Source organism: Lampris incognitus, chromosome 9 (genome assembly GCF_029633865.1).
Source record: "Lampris incognitus isolate fLamInc1 chromosome 9, fLamInc1.hap2, whole genome shotgun sequence".
Taxonomy (NCBI): domain Eukaryota; kingdom Metazoa; phylum Chordata; class Actinopteri; order Lampriformes; family Lampridae; genus Lampris; species Lampris incognitus.
In genome coordinates, this window is record NC_079219.1 from 50418424 (window position 1) to 50437148 (window position 18725).

General features: G+C 48.8%; 1 protein-coding gene across 1 annotated transcript; it reads right to left on the reverse strand.

The window, feature by feature from the left end:
* Positions 1-1377: 1377 nt before the first annotated feature.
* Positions 1378-3810, reverse strand: dnajc28 (DnaJ (Hsp40) homolog, subfamily C, member 28). The gene is made up of 2 exons (XM_056286819.1): positions 3704-3810; positions 1378-3099 (listed from the first exon to the last, which is right to left on the reverse strand). Exon 2 carries the CDS (start codon positions 3070-3072, stop codon positions 1912-1914), a length of 1161 nt encoding a protein of 386 aa, XP_056142794.1. The 5' UTR covers positions 3073-3099; positions 3704-3810; the 3' UTR covers positions 1378-1911.
* Positions 3811-18725: the final 14915 nt, after the last annotated feature.

Genomic DNA, 18725 nt, shown 5'->3' on the forward strand with positions numbered 1-18725 from the left:
TCGGTGTTTTTAACTTGTTGGGCGTGCCAGATGGGTGGGGTTTCAATAGGTCATGGATAGCGGTTCCAAATCCAAATCCAATTTGTTTGTGTTTTAAAGTTTATTTGTTTTGCAAATGGAAAAACATACTTGACCCCGGTGTTAATATGATAAATATCTAAGCTCTAAAAACATGCTTGTAAACAATTTCTACGAGAAATTAACCTTGACAAGTGATTAATCCCCAACGGACAGTTGACGCCTCTGGTTGGCGCCTGATCAAGGATCAGCCCACACCAAATGATGCTGACGTTTTGACCTTGCCCTGTGGCCTCCATATTTCATTAGATGTGTTGACATGTACAGAAAGTCTTCTCTGGGTATGTGCATGAGTAGGAGGGAGGACGCAGGGTGAGGTCAAGACAGAGAAGTGTACATTTTGAGTGAGCTAGTAGCTGGGATAATGCAGACCTGCTTGGCAGGTCCTAGTCCTGCGAGAGTTGTAGGCGCAGAGATCCGACTGGGACTTTTCGTTTTCTATTGATACTCATAGCACCGCAACCTACTTACTGATCTTCGAAAGGTAAGCTTATTTTCTTTCCACTTTACATTTCTGATTTAAAATAATCCGTCACATCTCAGTCACGGTGGTGAACTTTCACTTTTCCATACAACGTCAACCACCTTTAAACTACACCCTAATTTCTCTTGGCAACATTTAAAGGTGAGCCAAGACTAGAGGCCGGAGTGAAGGGAGAATAGGTGTTGCTGAGTGAAGACCACGTTTCCAGTGTTTCCACGTCCCAAGTGTTTAGCGCATGTAAGGTCAGACACAATGTCGAATAACATGTAATCAGTTATCATTCTGAAGTTCTCAAGTTCACATAAATGCTTCTCTCCCTCCTCACTGGCCCCAGCTACACCTCCCTCAACATCCGACACAGGACGGAGATGTTGCAAATCAACAACACGGCGCTTCAGTCTCTCCTGCTCTCCTTTCTGCAGCGTTGCCTGAATGGTACGGAGAACGCCACCTTGCAGCAGCAGGCTGTCAGCCACGTCGGCGGGGCGAGGGCACACAGCCAGTCGCAGGGCATCGTGTACATTTTGCTAGTAGTTGGCATGTTCAGCTTCTTCACATTTGGCATCATGCTCAGCTACATTCGCTCCAAGAAGCTGGAGAACTCTCATGACCCCTATCACCAGTACATCGCACGTGACTGGACAAAGGCCATAACCCTCCCCGGGGCCATTCATAAGGCGCTGCAGGGTAAATCTCCAGCTCACGCAGCCAGTGGCAAAGATCCTGTTGTCATATGTAACCCTGTGGTAATGGAGACGCTACCAGCCTAAATGAAAGCGCTCGTTTTATCGGAAGGCTGACGCAAAATCCTGAAAGCTGTGAACATGCGATTAAAGGCAAGATTATGATTAACCATAACTTTTAATGTTACATAGCAACCAAACATTACAGTATTCTGTAATTATACTTCTAAATTATTCAGGTCTGTAATTTCATAGAAATAACTTGCGTCATAGAGCCATCCCCGACTATAACTAGTGCTTACCACACCTTTAATTACTCTTCCTTTTAAATCAAGAAAGTACAGTAATGCGGCACGAGAACGTCAGTCAAGTGTATTTACCTTACTGTAACATGATTCAAGTGTTGTTTGGGAAACAGAACTCATTAGCAAACAGTAAGATGGGTTTACTATTACAGTGTCATGAATGACAAAAAATTAAAGACTATTTCTTTGACATGATAAAATTGAGTGTAATAAATTTCAATATTGGAAAATAAATACTGGTTTTAAAAACAGCTCCATCCTGTCAATACCCAAAGTTCATTTGTTTGTTTATTTGTTTATTTATCGGGATCCCCATTAACTGTGCCCTACAGCACCGCTAGCCTTACTGGTGTCTGCGTTTTCATCTGAGGAAAGTTTGTATCCAGGACATCAGGCCTCGTTTAGTGTTTTTCTGCCTCAACGTTGCATTAGCCCTCTTCCTCCCCTCCTTCCTCCTCTCTCTCTCCCTTTCCCTCTCTTTGTCTTGATCCTGCCTGTGCTGGCGATCATATTTCTCAGCGCGCTCCATCTCTCGCGCCAGGCTGAAGTGAACTATTTGCATGTTTAGCATTGGTACAATGAGGTTGAAGTTGTCCACCATCTTGTTGAGTTTCACAAACTCCTCTCCTACAGACAGACACAGCTGCTCCCACTGAGCATGCTCTGTGGGTTTCATGGGGTCACCCAGCCTGGCCCTACCGTCCAGCAGCCTGTCACGGATCCGGGTGATGCTCTCACGGATGTCACGCTGTGTTACAATCCAGGGTGGCTGGTAGCCATTGTCTATGAGGATGCGATTGAGGTTGTGGGTCATTGGATCGGCATACGGATTGTGCTGAAATTTGCTAAGAGGCTTTCCAGCTCCGCTGAGGTTTCGAAAGTCTCCGCGGGCCATGGACTCCTGGATCAGGTCCTCCACGAGCCTTTCCACAGCCTGGGTGATCTTGATCTTGTGGCTACGCTGACGCATATCTCTTTCCACGAGTGCCCCTTCAGCAGCTGCTGCCCTCTCATGCTCCCTCTGCCGGTAGTCCAAGACTTGCTCCGCGGCCCGATCCACACGGAACTGGCGGTACTGGCGTTCACGCTGGCTGGGCGTGCCTGAACCAACACCTTCATAGCTAAGGTAGTGCCTGTGTTGAGGTGCCATTCCCTTTGACTTATCGTCATCTTCCTCTTCCTTTGCTTTACCATGTTTCTTAGCATGACTCTGATGTGCCAGCACAGCGCGGTAGGCCTCTTCCACTCGAGCAAACAGGACTGCATCTGCTGTTGCTGTCCCTGAGTCGGGATGGTAAAGCTTAGCCAGTCGCAGGTAGGACTCTCTCACCTGTGCAGGGGTGCTGTTTCCGTTGTCTGGCAGCTGCAGGAGTCTGTAGCTTTCTTGCAGACTGCGGCTGATCTTGGGACCATAGCTGAGTGCTCGTAACAGCACAGAGGGTCGAGGTCGAGACAGTAAGAATGAAACGCGGCCACGGCAGACGTCACTGCAGACGACCAGCAGCTGGAATTTGCAACTCATAGCCTGCAGTTGTGCAAAGGCACACACCTGTGGAGCACAGTAAAATGAGCAGCTGGTCAGAACATGATGACCTTTACATTTACTTAAAAAAAACGTGAAATTGACTCTCTTGTTACATACTAGTTAGGTTAACGATTCGAAAATAAAAGATCCCAGATATGACAGTCTGGGCAACCATGCGTGACAGCAGCAAGCCACGACGATAGGTGTGAGCCATTCAGATTCAGACAACAGAAACATTCTCCTGCAACTGCGAAAGCGTTTGGACCCTGGGCCACCATGAGAGCTGTAACAAGTCAAGCACGTTTGTGTGCAGATAGCAATGTTATAACCCATTTTCGTCTAACCCAGCACATTTCTCTTATTAGTAATGTTAACATATTCGTTTTACTTGGGGGTTCATTTGCACGTGTCCTTTATTACACTCTATCGCCATTCTATCTTTACTTTTCGTGATCTTGCTCCGTTACTGTGTATTGTCCTGCTAAGGTCTGTCTGTCTGTCTGTCTGTCTGTCTGTCTAGCTAGCTAGCTAGCTAGCTATCTGATAGTGTTAGGCTGAGTGACGCCGGAGCGAACCGATTCGTTGTTAATTTCAACGCAGTTGGCGGTTTAAATCAGAGACCACATACCTGTTCAGCGCAAACTCGGCAACGCTCTCATGTCCCCGTCAGCACAAATTACAGAGAGGAGAAATTAAAGGTCAATAATATTTTCAAGAGCGCTTACGTATTTCCGGGTACTCGCTCTTCTTCTGCTGTAAAATTGCTTGGCGGACTAAACGCCACAGAAAATGCTGCCCTCTATCGCTGAGACGGACGCAACACTGAAGCCACAGATGGCTAGATAGATAGATAGATAGATAGATAGATAGATAGATAGATAGATAGATAGATAGATAGATAGATAGATAGATAGATAGATAGATAGATAGATAGATAGATAGATAGATAGATAGATAGATAGATAGATAGATAGATAGATAGATAGTAGCAGGACAATAAAAGAACAAGAGGACGGCTATAGGGCAATATCATATGGTTGTTGCATGGTGTAAACACATGGTGTATGTCCTATGTATTACATAGAAAGTACAATTGTTAAAGAGAACCATCAAGCAGCAATGATAAATGAAAGCAGCCGGACTCGGTGAAGCAGCAATCATTGGCAACGCTGTCTTCGGGAGGGGGGCGGAGTCGGCTTGTGTTCGTCATGTGAATGCGTCTCTGTGTGTGTCGGAAAAACAGTGGTTCGGCTTGGATTCGCCTTGTCACGAAAGTGGGGAGGCGCTTTCCTTCGAGACTGCCGGCCGGAGAGATGCAGTTGGCGAACGCATGCAATACGAGGGTGGGTGTTTGAATTAAAATAGGGATCAATTGGCCACTAAATTGGGAGAAAAAAGGGAAAAATCAGAAATAAATTTATAAAAAATAAATAAATAAATGAAAGCAAGCATCACTAATATATGCAATGCGCGTCCTTAAACAACAGGTACAAGTCACAGAAAGTGGAATCAGTTCATCTGGACATAACGTTCATTGAGAGAAACGTTTCATCGCTCATCTAAGCAATGAAACGGTTCTCTCGATAAACGTTGTGTCCAGATGAACTGATTCAACTTTATGTGATTTTCTGACCTGGATTATTGAGCACGCATAAAGACAGCTGGCATAAGGGATGCTTGCATTGGGGTAAAAATGTGTAGAAGTGAGAAATGCTTATATAGCCACGGCCTTGTAGGAGTCCATTCAACACCTTCCCAGCTGACTGAGACTGAGGCAGTCTGAGGCTGCCTGATGGCAGTTGGGATGAATGACCTCCTGCATCCTCTCCTGTTACCAATATTTTATTAAATGAAAAAGAAACAAGAAGGATCCCTATTTCCCTCACTGACAAATGAGGAACCATTATCCTCATGATGGCTTCTTGTTCATGATGCCGACTAGTACATAGCCTATTCTGGATTTGTGGCAAAACCGACTGGAGGCCCAACAGAGTTGGTGCCACTCTGAAACCAGTTTTCCCGGCCAAGAGTCGGTTATTTGGCTGTCGAAACAGGAAGATGCCCTGTGATGGTCTGGCGGCCTGTCCAGGGTGTCTCCCCGCCTGCCGCTCAATGACTGCTGGGATAGGCTCCAGCATCCCCGCGACCCCCAGAGCAGGATAAACGGTTTGGATAATGAATCGATGGATGGATGGATGGATGGATGGATGGATGGATGGATGGTTCGATAGTTCGATATTAGGCACCTGCTCCGAACCAGCCCTCAAACTGCCTTGGTGGAAAAGGGGTATTAGTGAGCTACTGAGGGTTATACTGCAACTGCTGACTGCGGGTCTGGTTTTAATATGCTGAAAGATATATTAAACATTGTTTCGAGTGAATTCAGGCCAACAAATACAGATGAGTTCTTTTTATAGATTTGATATTTACTTTTGCTTTCACAGAAATGTAATTACACATAAGCATGACTCTCTCTCTCTCTCTCTCTCTCTCTCTCGCTCTCGCTCTCGCTCTCTCTCTCACACACACACACACACACACACACACACACACACACACACACACACACACACACACACACACACACACACACACACACACACACACACACACAGCAGTCTGGACTGCCCACATGTGCTACCTGCTGATTGTTGGTGCGCACTGCAGCTAGTGCTGGATAAAGAAACTCTCCCAAAGTCTCCCCCTACCTCCTCCCCACCTCTCCACTGCCGCCCCATGGCCTTCGCCGCAGCGGCAACTGAGCCAGATGAGTCCAGTTACATCTGTATGCACACTGATGGGTCTTAACACAATGCATTCTCTTGTTCTCAGGTGTGGTTATGATAACTGTTTTGTAAGTTATGGAGGAAATTGTAAGAACATTTGTAGGGACACCAAGTGAAGGGTTTTTGGACCAGTGCACAAATCAGTTGGTCAAAATAGCGGAACACTACAGTGCTGACGTTGGTGACAAAGGGAGTAAAAAAACTGTTAAGGCAAATTTGAAGTTTAATTTGTTTAAGATGAAGGTGTTGCTTGGCACTATTGACATGGTGGAAGCTGATCCTATTTCCACTAGCATGGAGGACTTGCCTCTGCCTTTAATTGCGGGTCCCGGTGTGGGTTTGACTTTTGAGCAGCAGGAGTTGCTCGGGCTGTTCATGCAATTTGAGATGAAGAAAGTGCTGTTAGTGGAGAAAATGAGGAAATGAAAGGAATAAATGAATGAGGGAATGAAACTGAACAGGGGAAAATAGTAGTTACCTGGATGTAACTCCAGTTCTATGAGTATGTGTGTAGCCCTCTAATGAGCTTTGCTATTGGTTTACCCTATCAAGGCTCCACCTTGGCACTTGAATGGACAGATCTTTGCACTCACCGCCCAATCAGGTGGTAGGCATTCCGAGCGCCCACCCCCTGCAAAACACTAGTGTCTCTGTTGCTCGTCTCCTTCTGAAACTCAGCAACAGAGACTGGGGCCAGCCGGGCTTGTGCTTACAGGACTATACACCTACTCATAGAACTGGCGTTACATCCAGGTAACCACTATTTTTATGTTGCACGTGCTTAGCCCTCTAATGGGCTTTGTTATTGGTTCACACCTAAGGCAAAGGCTGAGGGATGAGTGTACCCCCAGCTAGGCCCAGACTGAAACTAGCCTGACACCAGCCACAATAGTAAAGGTTGAGCACTGCCCACCATCAAGGTCTTGTACCATACTGTACCAACCAATGCAAGGCTAGACAGATGCCTTGCAATGGTGGTAATATACCACCAGTTCCCCACTAAATGGTGGTATATTACCACCATTTTGTGGAGAACTGTTCTGTGATCGCTAAGCCACTCTTCCAACTTACCTCAGGGGTTAGACAGCCATGCCAAGCTAGTGGTAAAAAGCGTCCGAAAGCTGTTCACAAACTGACACCTGCTGATTGGACTTCAGAGTGTAAACAAGCGTCCGAGACTTTGAAACATGCTCTAGTTGACGAGGTTTTGCTAACCCATCCTGATTTTACTAAGCCCTTTATTCTATCTGTTGATGCACCCACCAGTGGATTAGGGGCTGTGCTTTCACAGGTTCAGGATGGCTATGAAACAGCTAGGCCTATTGCATTTGCTAAGTCACTGAACCATGCTCAGTCCAAGTACCCAGCTCATAGACTTGAGTTCTTTGCCACGAAATGGGCCATCCATGATAAGTTTAGTCATTGGTTGCATGGGCACAAATTCACCATGTGGACAGATAATAATGCACTCAAATACATACTGACTAAACCAAAATTGGACGCGTGTGCACATAGGTGGGTGTCGAGGCTGGCGCCTTTTGATTTCGACATCTAGTACATTCCAGGGCCCAAGAACACTGTAGCTGATACCCTGAGCAGAGAACCTTTTGTGAAGAGAGGGGATTACGCACAGGTTGACAAGAACACGCTATGATGTGCTGTTGAAGGAGGCAACTGGCATCTCTGTGCTCCATGTACAGGGTATGTTCCGTCTCTCAAGGGAGCTGCCAGAGATGGGGAGGCAGCTTCAGCCTACCTCAAGTTCGTCCGGAGTCTGTGGGGGTGAGGCTTGTGACGTGGGTAAGATATCAGGGGAGGAAGTATCAGCTGTGTTGGATATGCATCTTCATTGGCATGATAGTGTTTTAGTGGTGGAGAGCCCACTGCCTGTTCTCAGTCACGAGGAACTACAGGAGATGCAGTCTCAGGATCCTGTTTTGAACAGAGTATGCTTCTTTGTAGACAGAGGCCATTGTCCATCCCGCAGGGAGAGAGTTCATGAGTCTGGGGAGACTAACAGAACACTGAGGCAGTGGGGAAAACTCACAAACCGGCTGGGGGCCCTCTATCATGTTTCTAAGCATCCGGTGAGAAAAAAGAAAATCTTCCAGTATGTTGTTCCAGTTGCTCTGAGGAGTGAAGTGCTGAAAGGTGTACATGATGATGCTGGTCACCAGGGGCAGCAACGCACTTTGTGGCTTGCCAGGCAACATTTCTACTGGGAACATACAACATGAAGTTGTATGTTGCTCAGTGTAAGAGGTGTGTGTTAAACAAGGCTGCCGGGCCAGAAGCCAGAGCTCCACTCATCTCAATTGTCACAACCGCACCACTGGGGTGAGTATATGTTGATTTTTGGTCAGCAGAGGATGCTAATAACAAGTCAGTTGAGGTGTTGGTAGATACTGACCATTTTACTAGGCTAGCCTGTGCCTATCCCTGCCCAAACCAAACTGCTAAGACTGTTGCCTGCATGTTATGGAATAACTTATTTTCTGTATATGGATTTCCGGCACGTCTTCACTTGGACCAAGGGGCTAATTTCGAAAGCTCACTCATATCTGAGCTTCTACGGCTGGTAGGTGTCGAGAGGTCTCATACCACACTGTACCACCCAATGCGTAATGGCCAGGCTGAACGCTTTAACCGCACCCTGGGAACAATGATCCGAGCTTTGCCTCCACGTTCAAAAGCAAAATTGCCTCAGATGCTAAACACACTGACATTTGCGTACAACTGCACCATTCATGAAACAACAGGGTTTCCACCCTTCTTTCTGATGTTTAGTCGCACTCCTCGCTTGTCTGTCGATGTGATGGTTGAAAGTGTTCTTAGATGGGGAGACTGTAGATGTTGACAAGTACGTCCAGTCGCTTGGGAAGGATCTGAGGGAGGCGATGACAGTAGCTCAGAAACATATTAGTAAACAACAGGCTAAGCAAGCTGAGGGGTATAACTGAAAGATGAAGGGATTCTCTGTTGAAGAAGGAGACAGGGTTCTGCTGGCAAACAAAGGTGAAAGGGGGAAAAAGAAATTAGCTGATCATTGGGAGAGTGCAGTATATGAGGTTATAACAGGCCTGGAATTAAGTCATTTTTAGAGCAAGGCCACTTTGGCATTTGATGAATACAAATTTATTGGGGCATCACGGCCAAAATGTAGGGCACTAAGGCCAAAACCAATGGTGCAATAACAATAAGTGATAATTACATTGTATGAAGACAAAACAGTATACAATCAACACTGAGGAGCCAGTGAGTTGAAAAACGGTACTGAGCTTATTAAAACTGTGCCCTGAATGTTTGACTTCCACAAAATGCTGTCTGGGTCCAAATCAGACAGTCACATCAGTGAAGTACTCAGTGGATGGTAAAATGGGCTAAGGGTGATCAAAATTAATCTGAACAAGTTTCAACACACCCATGTGTAGGGCATGCAACTTTTCTTAGTATAGTCTCATATTATAGGGTTAGTATCAGGCAAGCATCCTCCATTGTAGCCAATCAGAGTGAGGCTCTCTAACACAAGGGAGGGGGAAGAAAAAGAGAAGAGAAGCAGTGTGCGAGAGCTTTGCGGTTGTGTGTGGGTCGCTGAACGAAATGTTTTTCTAATAGAAATACGAAATCTAGAGAGAGACGGACACGTACTGTACGTGGAGTGAATGTGTTACCGTCTACAAAAATCCTTTGGGACGAATTCGTGTTTCTTGGGGTGCGTTGGGGAAGGTGTCCTGCTTGGAGGCTGCGAGTGACCACCAGCTAGCATGAATTCCCCCGACTAGTAGTGGAGTGTTTGAAATGGTCATGGACTGAGGACGTGGAAGTCGGTGTTTCGTCGGTGCCGTGAGTTTCAGAGGAACATTTGCCATTGTTGTAGCGTGCATGAGTGTCGTGTTGCTAAGGGACCACTCGAAGACACACGTCTGTTAGCATACGCTTCTTTACTTGAACAACCCACGTCACACTCCTTCTCCCCTCTTAGTCACTTACATCCTATCTTGTCCTCTACCACCTCCTACTGTCCTCCAACTGCATCAACTCAAGACATCGCAACGAAGAGGATTCTAGACAGACATTAGTAGACAGTGTTTTAGTGATGGGACTCTCTCCAGCGCTAGCTTAGTACCGCACTGGATCAGCCTATAGTACTAACGTTAGTCTATTTGTCAGTGAAGCTAGCTAGCTCACTGGTCGTAGTGGCTCGTTAGTTCACAATACTGGGACTCAGCGTGTTCGGATGAACTGTTGGATGCTCAGAAGAGGACTCGGAGGACAGTCGTGTTTTTTGGTTTAGTGACAGAAGATTGCTGCCCGAGTGAACGTTATTTCAAGAGCAGTGAGCGTTGAACGCATTGCATTGCTGTTGGCGCCATCGAACATCTACAGTGGGTCACGTAGACTACACGCACGTCACGTGGTTTGCCCTGCCGTACAGGCGTCTCTCCAGCGGCTCGTCTCGTATGCCCAGGACTCGTCAGACTGGTATTTGTGTCAATTTCGTTATTACTCATTACTAGACTGTGTTAAAAAAAAACCCACACTGAACTGTTTATGTTTGAACATTAATTGGTTTTGAGACTCAACATTTACAGTGAGTTTCTCATTTGAGGTTGTGTTGATATTGTGTATACCAATAGATACTGTGTATACAAAGAAAGTCAAACTCTGTTTTTTTTCCACTTAATTTAATTTAATTTAATTTTTTTGTTGCTATTGTCATCCTATAGTATTACATTCAATTAATACTAAACTGTTGTTGCCTATTGATTCATCTGTACTGTGTTTGGAGTTTAGGGCTTATTACAATACTGACCTGAGGGTTTATAAGTATTTTGGAGTTGTGTACTTACCTTGGAGTAGGGGCGTCTCAACTGTCCTGTTACTTCTGGGGAGGCAGGGTTATGCTGAGTTGGACCCATAGCACAGCATACACTCTACACGTCAGGGGCCGCCGTGTCAGATACCTTAGCGTGAAGCCCACCCCACGATATCGTATAGGGTGTAACGTGCTGACCACTCAGTTCAGCAGGATAGGCATCCACATTCGTACCCACGTAGGTACTGAGACTAATTGCATTGGGAATGGGGACCCAGATCCCTTCATTAACCTAATCGTTCAAGGTAAATAAGTACTATTACTACCCCTACAAGGCGTGGTTTATTATGCCCACTACACATGCAACTATTAGCATTTGAGTCTGAGATCATAGGAGCAGTCACAAAATTGGTTATAGGGAAATGGCTGAGGCCACATCTCAAAAAGATTCCTGTTCCCTATATAGCTGATTAGCCTAATTGTTGAACTCCATCTCTGATTAAGAGGAATCCTCCTCAGGTGTTACAGAACGACTCCATGGGCCATAAGGCTGAACATTTGGACGCCTCTTTTTACTGCAGCTTCGCTATCAAACACTTCAGGCTTATGTAACCAGGTTAAAATTAATGTTTTTATTTTATTTTGTTTGAGTATGAAATATCACCAAATCCTGTCTGTGTGCTGTTATTTGTGTTTACTACATTTTATTTTATGTCATTATTTACTTTTATGTATGTTTTATAACGACCGTCATATACCTGTACTGTCGCTTTAAGAGAGAGGTCTTGTGGGTACACGGAAGAGGGAACACGGGAGAGGCCATTTTTGTTTTGTGGAGGGAGTCTCAAGGAGCGACCGGGCCGAGCCACGCGTGTTTCTTACCGTCGCACAGTTTTGCTGGTTGAGGAGAACGTAACCTTGAGTATCCCTGTAAGAAGATACTGCAAGCTGTGGGATAAAATACTTGTTTTATCCTTTCTTACGTCCGAGTCCCGTGGACGGTTTCTCCTTCTAATGCACACGAGTGAAGTCCGGGCAGTGGTTGAGCTTCAACCCCCACGTCCGTAAGAAACACCGCTCCAGCTGGAGGACTGGACGTTTGTCGAAGGATTTGAAACTGCAAGGAAAGAAGAATTCAGCTCGCGCTGGCTATAGAGCTGAGAGGTGGCTGTCCTATAGCTTTGTTATGAGACAGACAACATTCTATTTCCTTTTCTTTCCTGTGATTTTGTACAGAAAATAAATGGCAAGGTGGGCCAAATAGAGTCCTGTGTGTCCCCCCTCCTTCCTTGATCATGATGATGATGATGATGATGATGATGATGATGATGATGAGAGACTGAGGGCCCCCCACAACACCTGGGGCCCCACCCAAAATGGAACACAACGCAGAGCTAATGATGAGAGTGACGGGCGTGCAGCAGGCTGACCAGCATAGAACACCATAGGACTGCTCCCGTTACACTTAGGATCTTGAGTGGTGATGTGTAGCAGATCCTTGATTGTTGAAGCTTATAAGCTCAAGCCCCAGTTACCCTGAAACTGCTTCACAGCAGAGAACTGAAACTCAACTTGTGACTTGATATGGGAAAGACCAGCAGAATGTGCACAAGGTGCAGTAGGTTGGCATAAATTTCTTCTTTCTCACAGCGCATTTTCTGCCAGAGAGGAAGGTACTTCTCTTGCTTGTGGTGCCGACTGATGTCGTCTTTTACTTTCCTCCATTCTCTCTCCATGTGTGCTGTATTGCATCCCTTCTGAATGAGCAATGGTTCAAAATGGTCACACAGGGTCTGCATTTCCTGTGTCCCATATTCTAACAGTGCTGCATCGTCAGTGGGGAAGTTGACGGGGTCAAAGATTTCTGCCGCTAGAAGAACTGCATCACTGCTGAAAGTGGCAAACCGGTCTCCTACACAAGAGACAAGAGCACGGACTTCTATGCCATGGTAGGTGAAGGCTGATTTTTCACCCAAAGCCTGGTTCACAGCAGCCAGCACAGGTCGCAGGTAGGGACCTGGGGATTGTGTCTGTTTTCTTAATCCAGCTTGGGCAAGGACCACTTTGCTCCTGACAGAAGATATTGGTAGATCATCTTTCTGGAAATCCAAGGAGAGGTCTGCCAGGTCGTCAACCAAATCTTGATACAATGCCAGGTAGAGAATTAACATGCATGATGTCATTTGCTTCACGTATGCCTTCATCTTTGCTGAGTCTGCAGCCTGGATGTCCCGACATTGGCCAGACGAATATTCTTGAAACTGTTACCACACTTTTGAAGCTGGTGGTAAGGCCGGTCAGGGCCCTCCTTCGATGGTCGATCCATCTGGTGCCCTGGCAGCGTGCTGGTTTGACGACATGTTGATGGAGGATGGCTGCCACTTCTTTCAACTCCTTTCATTTCTTTGCTGACCTTCTGTAGAGGCAGTAAAGGCGCATCATAAGTTCATCAATTTGTGCGAAAAGGGTTTCCTTGAACGCACATTTTAAACACAGCTCAAGCCGATGGGCAACACGATCATTTTAATTATATTTTTTAATAATTAATTTAATATTTGTTGTATTTATTGTTCAATTTATATTCCATTTATTTTATTGATATTAATTGGAAATTGAATGTTACAGAATGCTGTATACAGATTGGGCTCAACTTACCTAGTGAAAAAGGTTTCCAGTTTATATTTACTCGCAATTTTGTCTCGTTCCCTTTCCATTTCACGCTTTGTGCTGTGAGGGCAACAATTCATATTTGATGTTTGCTTACTTTTGATCTTTCACCATGACTTTGCATTGCTTAGATGGATGCTTGAAGTCCATGTGTAGTAGAACAAAGATGGTCTTATAAAGTGTCTTCTCAAGGTGCACAAATAAGGGCCTATTGTTAATTGTTGTATGGGGGACTCACTGAGTGTAGCAAGTCTGTACGCGGTAAATTGGAGAAATGGCCTTGGTGGATGAGAGCTGGAAGACGTGAGATAAGGAGGGGGGAAATCGTGTGGCAATACTGTAAGAGATTTTTGTCTCGTTCTTCATTTCTGTCAGCGTGGAATTCAATAATTGCCACGACAGTGCGCTCCTTTCGTGGCATAGCGCCGAAAAATTAGCATCCCGTCCGCTCTCACAGCAAATGCCAAAGCATATCAGCTCCTTCACGCCTCAGGGCGCATACGCTTCCGATGGCCTTACGGTCGCTCCGTCCCACTTCTGACACCAATGTAGCGAATTCGGGGGGACAACGCAACCACAGGAACTGCCGCGGCCGGGAAGCGAACCCGTATCGCCCGCTCGACTAAAGGGTCAGATCCGCGAGCCAGCGGCCAGCGTGTCTTCTTATCCATGCACGTTACAATACTTACCCTGTAACGTTACAGTGTTTAGCCGCTTGTGTTTGTGCTTAGCTGCCACACAAGTATTTGCGGGAGTGGGAGAAATCTCGCGCTACTGTTGATGTCCGGCGTGATGGCGGAGACACCGGGAAACGTGAGTTTGTTTATGTGCTGCGTGGCGTGTAGTTTTAAACGAGGAAATAGCAATTTTATTTTAAGGGCACAACGGCCAGTTCAAAACAGGGCATGTCAAACTGGCAGTGTGGGTAGTTCATTTTAGAAGGGGCATTGCGGCCACACTCCAGGGCATCCACAGCACTGGCCGTCGTATAATTCCTGCCCCGTTATAAGTAAAGATTACCATGTAGAGCCGAAGGAACGGAGAAGACCGTAGGTTCACACTTTAGCCGTGTAGGCAACTTTCTTTAATCCCTGGTAAATCAGAGAGACAACCAAAACTTAACCCTTGGTTCCTGGGTTGAATTCTGTCCCCAATACGTGTCCACCACATGAGCCCCCCCAGAATTCGCCCTAGTAATCGAAGTCAGGCAGGCGCGGGGGGACGACAGGCCGTCCGCGGCGGCTCCGGATAACAGGGGCCGGAGTGTCTCTGGGAGGCATTGACGCGGGCCTGTGGAGGTCGGCCTGAGGAGCAGAAGAGGCAGCTCGGGCCTCCATGGGGGGAGGAGGCGGAGCCGGGGGACGACCGCGACGAGGAGGTTGGGCTAACTCCAACGGCTGCGTCAAGTCCAGGTGTGCGGGTTTAACTCGGTCCACTGAAACATGCTCGGCCGTGCCCCCAAAATCTACCACCAGGTGCTTAGTTCCCCGTTCCAGGACGCGGAAGGGGCCGTCATAAGGGGGTTGCAGAGGGGGGCGGTGTGCGTCGTGACGGATGAACACGTAGTCCGCTGACTGCAGACCTGGGGGCACCTGGGACACCGGAGCGCCGTGTTGGGCGGTAGGGACGGGTGTGAAAGCTCTGACCCCGTCCAGCAAGGAGGCTCGTTGGTCCACAGCTGACCAGGGACGCGTTGCATTGGGCATGAAATCGCCTGGGACTCGCAGCGGCGTGCCGTACACCAGCTCCGCAGAGGAGGCTTGTAGGTCTTCCTTCGGGGCGGTCCGCAGGCCCAGCATGACCCATGGGAGCTTGTCGACCCAGTTGCAGTCCTTGAGAGTAGCCCGAAGTGCAGCCTTCATGGACCGGTGGAAGCGCTCACATAGGCCGTTCGCCTGAGGGTGGTAGGCGGTAGTGCGATGAAGCTTGACGCCCAGAGCCTCACCCACAGCATTCCATAGCTCTGAGGTAAACTGTGGCCCGCGGTCAGATGAAAGGTCGGAAGGTGTACCGAAACGTGAGACCCACGGCCCAATAAAAGCCCGGGCCACATCAGCAGACGTCGTGGATGCCAGGGGAACAGCTTCAGGCCAGCGCGTAGTCCTGTCCACCACAGTGAAGAGGTAGGTGAACCCATGGGAGGGGGGTAGGGGACCAACCAGGTCGACGTGGACATGGTCAAATCGTCTCTCCGGCACTGCGAAGCGTTCCAGGGGCGCCTTAATGTGGCGGTGTATCTTAGCCCGTTGACAGGCAACACACGAGTCGGCCCACGCTTTCACGTCTCTCTTAAGTCCCTCCCACACAAACTTAGCAGAGGTCAGGCGCACGGATGGCTTACCGCCTGGATGAGAGAGGCCGTGCACAGCTTCAAATACGGGGCGTCTCCAGCTGTCCGGGACGATGGGCCTGGGCTGTCCTGTGGAGACGTCACACAGGAGGGTGACACCTGTGTCGCTGAAAGGAACGTCCTGCAGGCGGAGCCCCGTGTCGGAGGCCCAGAGACGGAGGATGCTCGGGTCCGTGGCCTGGTCAGCAGCCATCTGTGCATAGTCAAGGCCTAGGTGGACCGCTCCAATCACTGCCCTAGAGAGGCAGTCAGCTACCTGGTTAGACTTACCAGCGACGTGCTGGATGTCGGTAGTGAATTCCGAAATGTAGGAGAGTTGTCGCTGCTGGCGAGCGGACCATGGCTCGGCCGTCTTGGACATGGCAAACGTGAGGGGCTTGTGGTCCACGTACGCAGTAAACTCGCGGCCCTCTAGCAGGAAACGGAAATGCCGGACGGCGAGCCAGAGACCGAGGAGTTCCCTGTCAAAAGTACTATACTTGCGCTCTCGGGGTGTAAGCCGGCGACTGAAAAAGGCCAAAGGCTGCCAAGCCCCTCCCACCCACTGTTTGTGAACCGCACCAACAGCATAGTCCGATGCATCCGTGGTTATGGAAATAGGCGCTGTAGGTGATGGATGCGCTAGCAGGGTAGCCTGGGATAGCGCAGCTTTAGTCTCAGTGAACGCACGGTCCCGCTCTGCTGTCCAGTCGACCGCCTGGTTGGGGGACATGCCTTTCAGCGCCTCGTACAGTGGCCGGATGATAAAGGCGGCTCGGGGAATGAAGCGGTGGTAGAATGTCACCATCCCGATGAACTCCCTGAGCGCATGAGCTGTTTGGGGGCGCGGAAAGGCCGCCACCGCTTCCACCTTTGAGGGCAGGGGGACTGCCCCGTCCCCAGTGATGCGGTGCCCGAGGAAATCAATGGCTGTCAGCCCGAACCGGCACTTCGCCGGGTTGACGATCAGCCCATGCTGGCTGAGGCGTGTGAAGAGGGCATGAAGATGGGACAGGTGTTCTTCCTTGGAGGCGCTGGCGATGAGTATGTCGTCCAAATAGACGAAGATGAAAGGAAGGCCACGGAGCACTGAATCCATCAGCCGCTGAAAGGACTGGGCCGCGTTTTTGAGTCCAAATGGCATTCGTAGGAATTCAAATAGGCCGAATGGGGTAGTCACCGCTGTCTTGGGGATGTCCGAGGGGTGCACGGGAACTTGATGATAACCACGGACCAGGTCGACTTTTGAGAAGCATTTGCCAGACAGGTTTGCAGAAAAGTCCTGGATATGCGGGACAGGATAGCGGTCGGGCGTGGTGGCGTCATTTAGTCGGCGGTAGTCCCCGCATGGGCGCCAACCTCCATCAGGCTTAGCGACGATGTGGAGTGGGGACGCCCACGGGCTGTCAGAGCGGCGGATGATCCCCATGCGTTCCAGGTGCTCGAACTCAGACTTGGCAATGGCGAGTTTGGCGGGGTCGAGACGCCTGGCTCTGGCGTAGACCGGGGGCCCCTTCGTAGCAATGTGATGCTCCACCCCATGCTTAGCGGTGGGTGCAGAGAAGGTAGGCTGGGTGAGGTCAGGGAACTCAGCGAGGAGGCGGTTGAACTTGTCTGCCTCTGAGAGAGTTGGCTAGACCTGCATAGGCCGCTTCCCTCCGTGTACATGCGAAGGAGAAGAAGGTTAAGGCATCGACCAGACGGCTGTTCTGAATGTCCACTAGCAAACCGTAAGCGCACAAAAAATCAGCTCCGAGGAGGGGAAGCGTTACATTGGCCATGACGAACTCCCACGTGAAACGTTGTCCACCAAAACACAGTTCTACAGACCGCACGCCGTAGGTGTGGATAGGGCTGCCGTCAGCCGTCGCCAACTGGGGGCCCCGCTCCCCGCCCATGATGTCGACGTCAGTAGCAGGGAGCACGCTTCTCTGTGCGCCCGTGTCACAAAGAAATCGCCGACCGGAGATGGTGTCGAGGATGAAGAGTAGCCTGCTCGTATCGCCAACACTCATGGCCACTACTGAGTGTTGGCCCTCTCGTTTCCCGTCGGCCTGTAGTTGCAGGGGGAACGGCACCGTTTAGCTTTCGCACCAAATCGAGCGTGGTACATACAGAGTCCAGAGGGCTTGTAGCGGTCTGATGCTGTGGCGCCACCGTCGGGCCACGCCCGCGATGTCGGCGGGAGGCCAGTGAAGGTAGGAGCCAGCACCCCGGCATGGGAGGAACGTTGTGTAGCGACGAAGAATCGGTCAGCCTCCTTTGCCAGCTCACGGGGATCAGTGATGGTGGAGTTAGCGAGCGCAGTCTGGACGTGGGGCGGCATGTTGCGCAGAAACAGCTCCATAAACAGGAAACATGGCTTTTCTTGACCCAGTAGGTTTAACATCCTGCTCATTAGCTCCGATGGTTTGCCATCTCCCAAGCCCTGAATTGCGAAGAGGCGACGTGCTCTCTCCGTTGTTGACAGTTCAAAAGTTTCAAGGAGGAGATGTTTAAGTGCGGCGTATTTACCATCGGCCGGTGGGTTGGTTATGAAACCGCTTATCCTGGAAGCCGTAGCGCCCCCCAGCGCTGCCACTACGTAGTAGTACCTGGTCTCGTCTGCTGTTATGTCTCTGAGCGCGAACTGTGCCTCAGCCTGCGCGAACCATGTAGCCGCGGAAGACTCCCAAAACAGTTTAATTGCAACGGCGTTCGTAGCCATAATGTGTGTGGTTTCAGAAAACTTATCCGAAAACCGACGTCGGGGTCACCAGTGTAGAGCCAAAGGAACGGAGAAGACCGTAGGTTCACACTTTAGCCGTGTAGGCAACTTTCTTTAATCCCTGGTAAATCAGAGAGACAACCAAAACTTAACCCTGCGTTAACCTGCCAGGGCAACCATGACTTAACCCTTAGTTCCTGGGTTGAATTCTGTCCCCAATACGTGTCCACCACAACCAGCTTCACACATACAGTATCCGACATCCTGTTACAGGTCGGATCAAAACTGTGCACAGGAACCTGATTATGCCTGTTAATTTTCTGCCGCTGCCTTCATAGGGGGAGT

Bases quoted from the DNA above. Each gene is read 5' to 3' on its own strand.
- dnajc28 (XM_056286819.1), bottom strand. From the start codon at position 3,072: ATGAGTTGCAAATTCCAGCTGCTGGTCGTCTGCAGTGACGTCTGCCGT.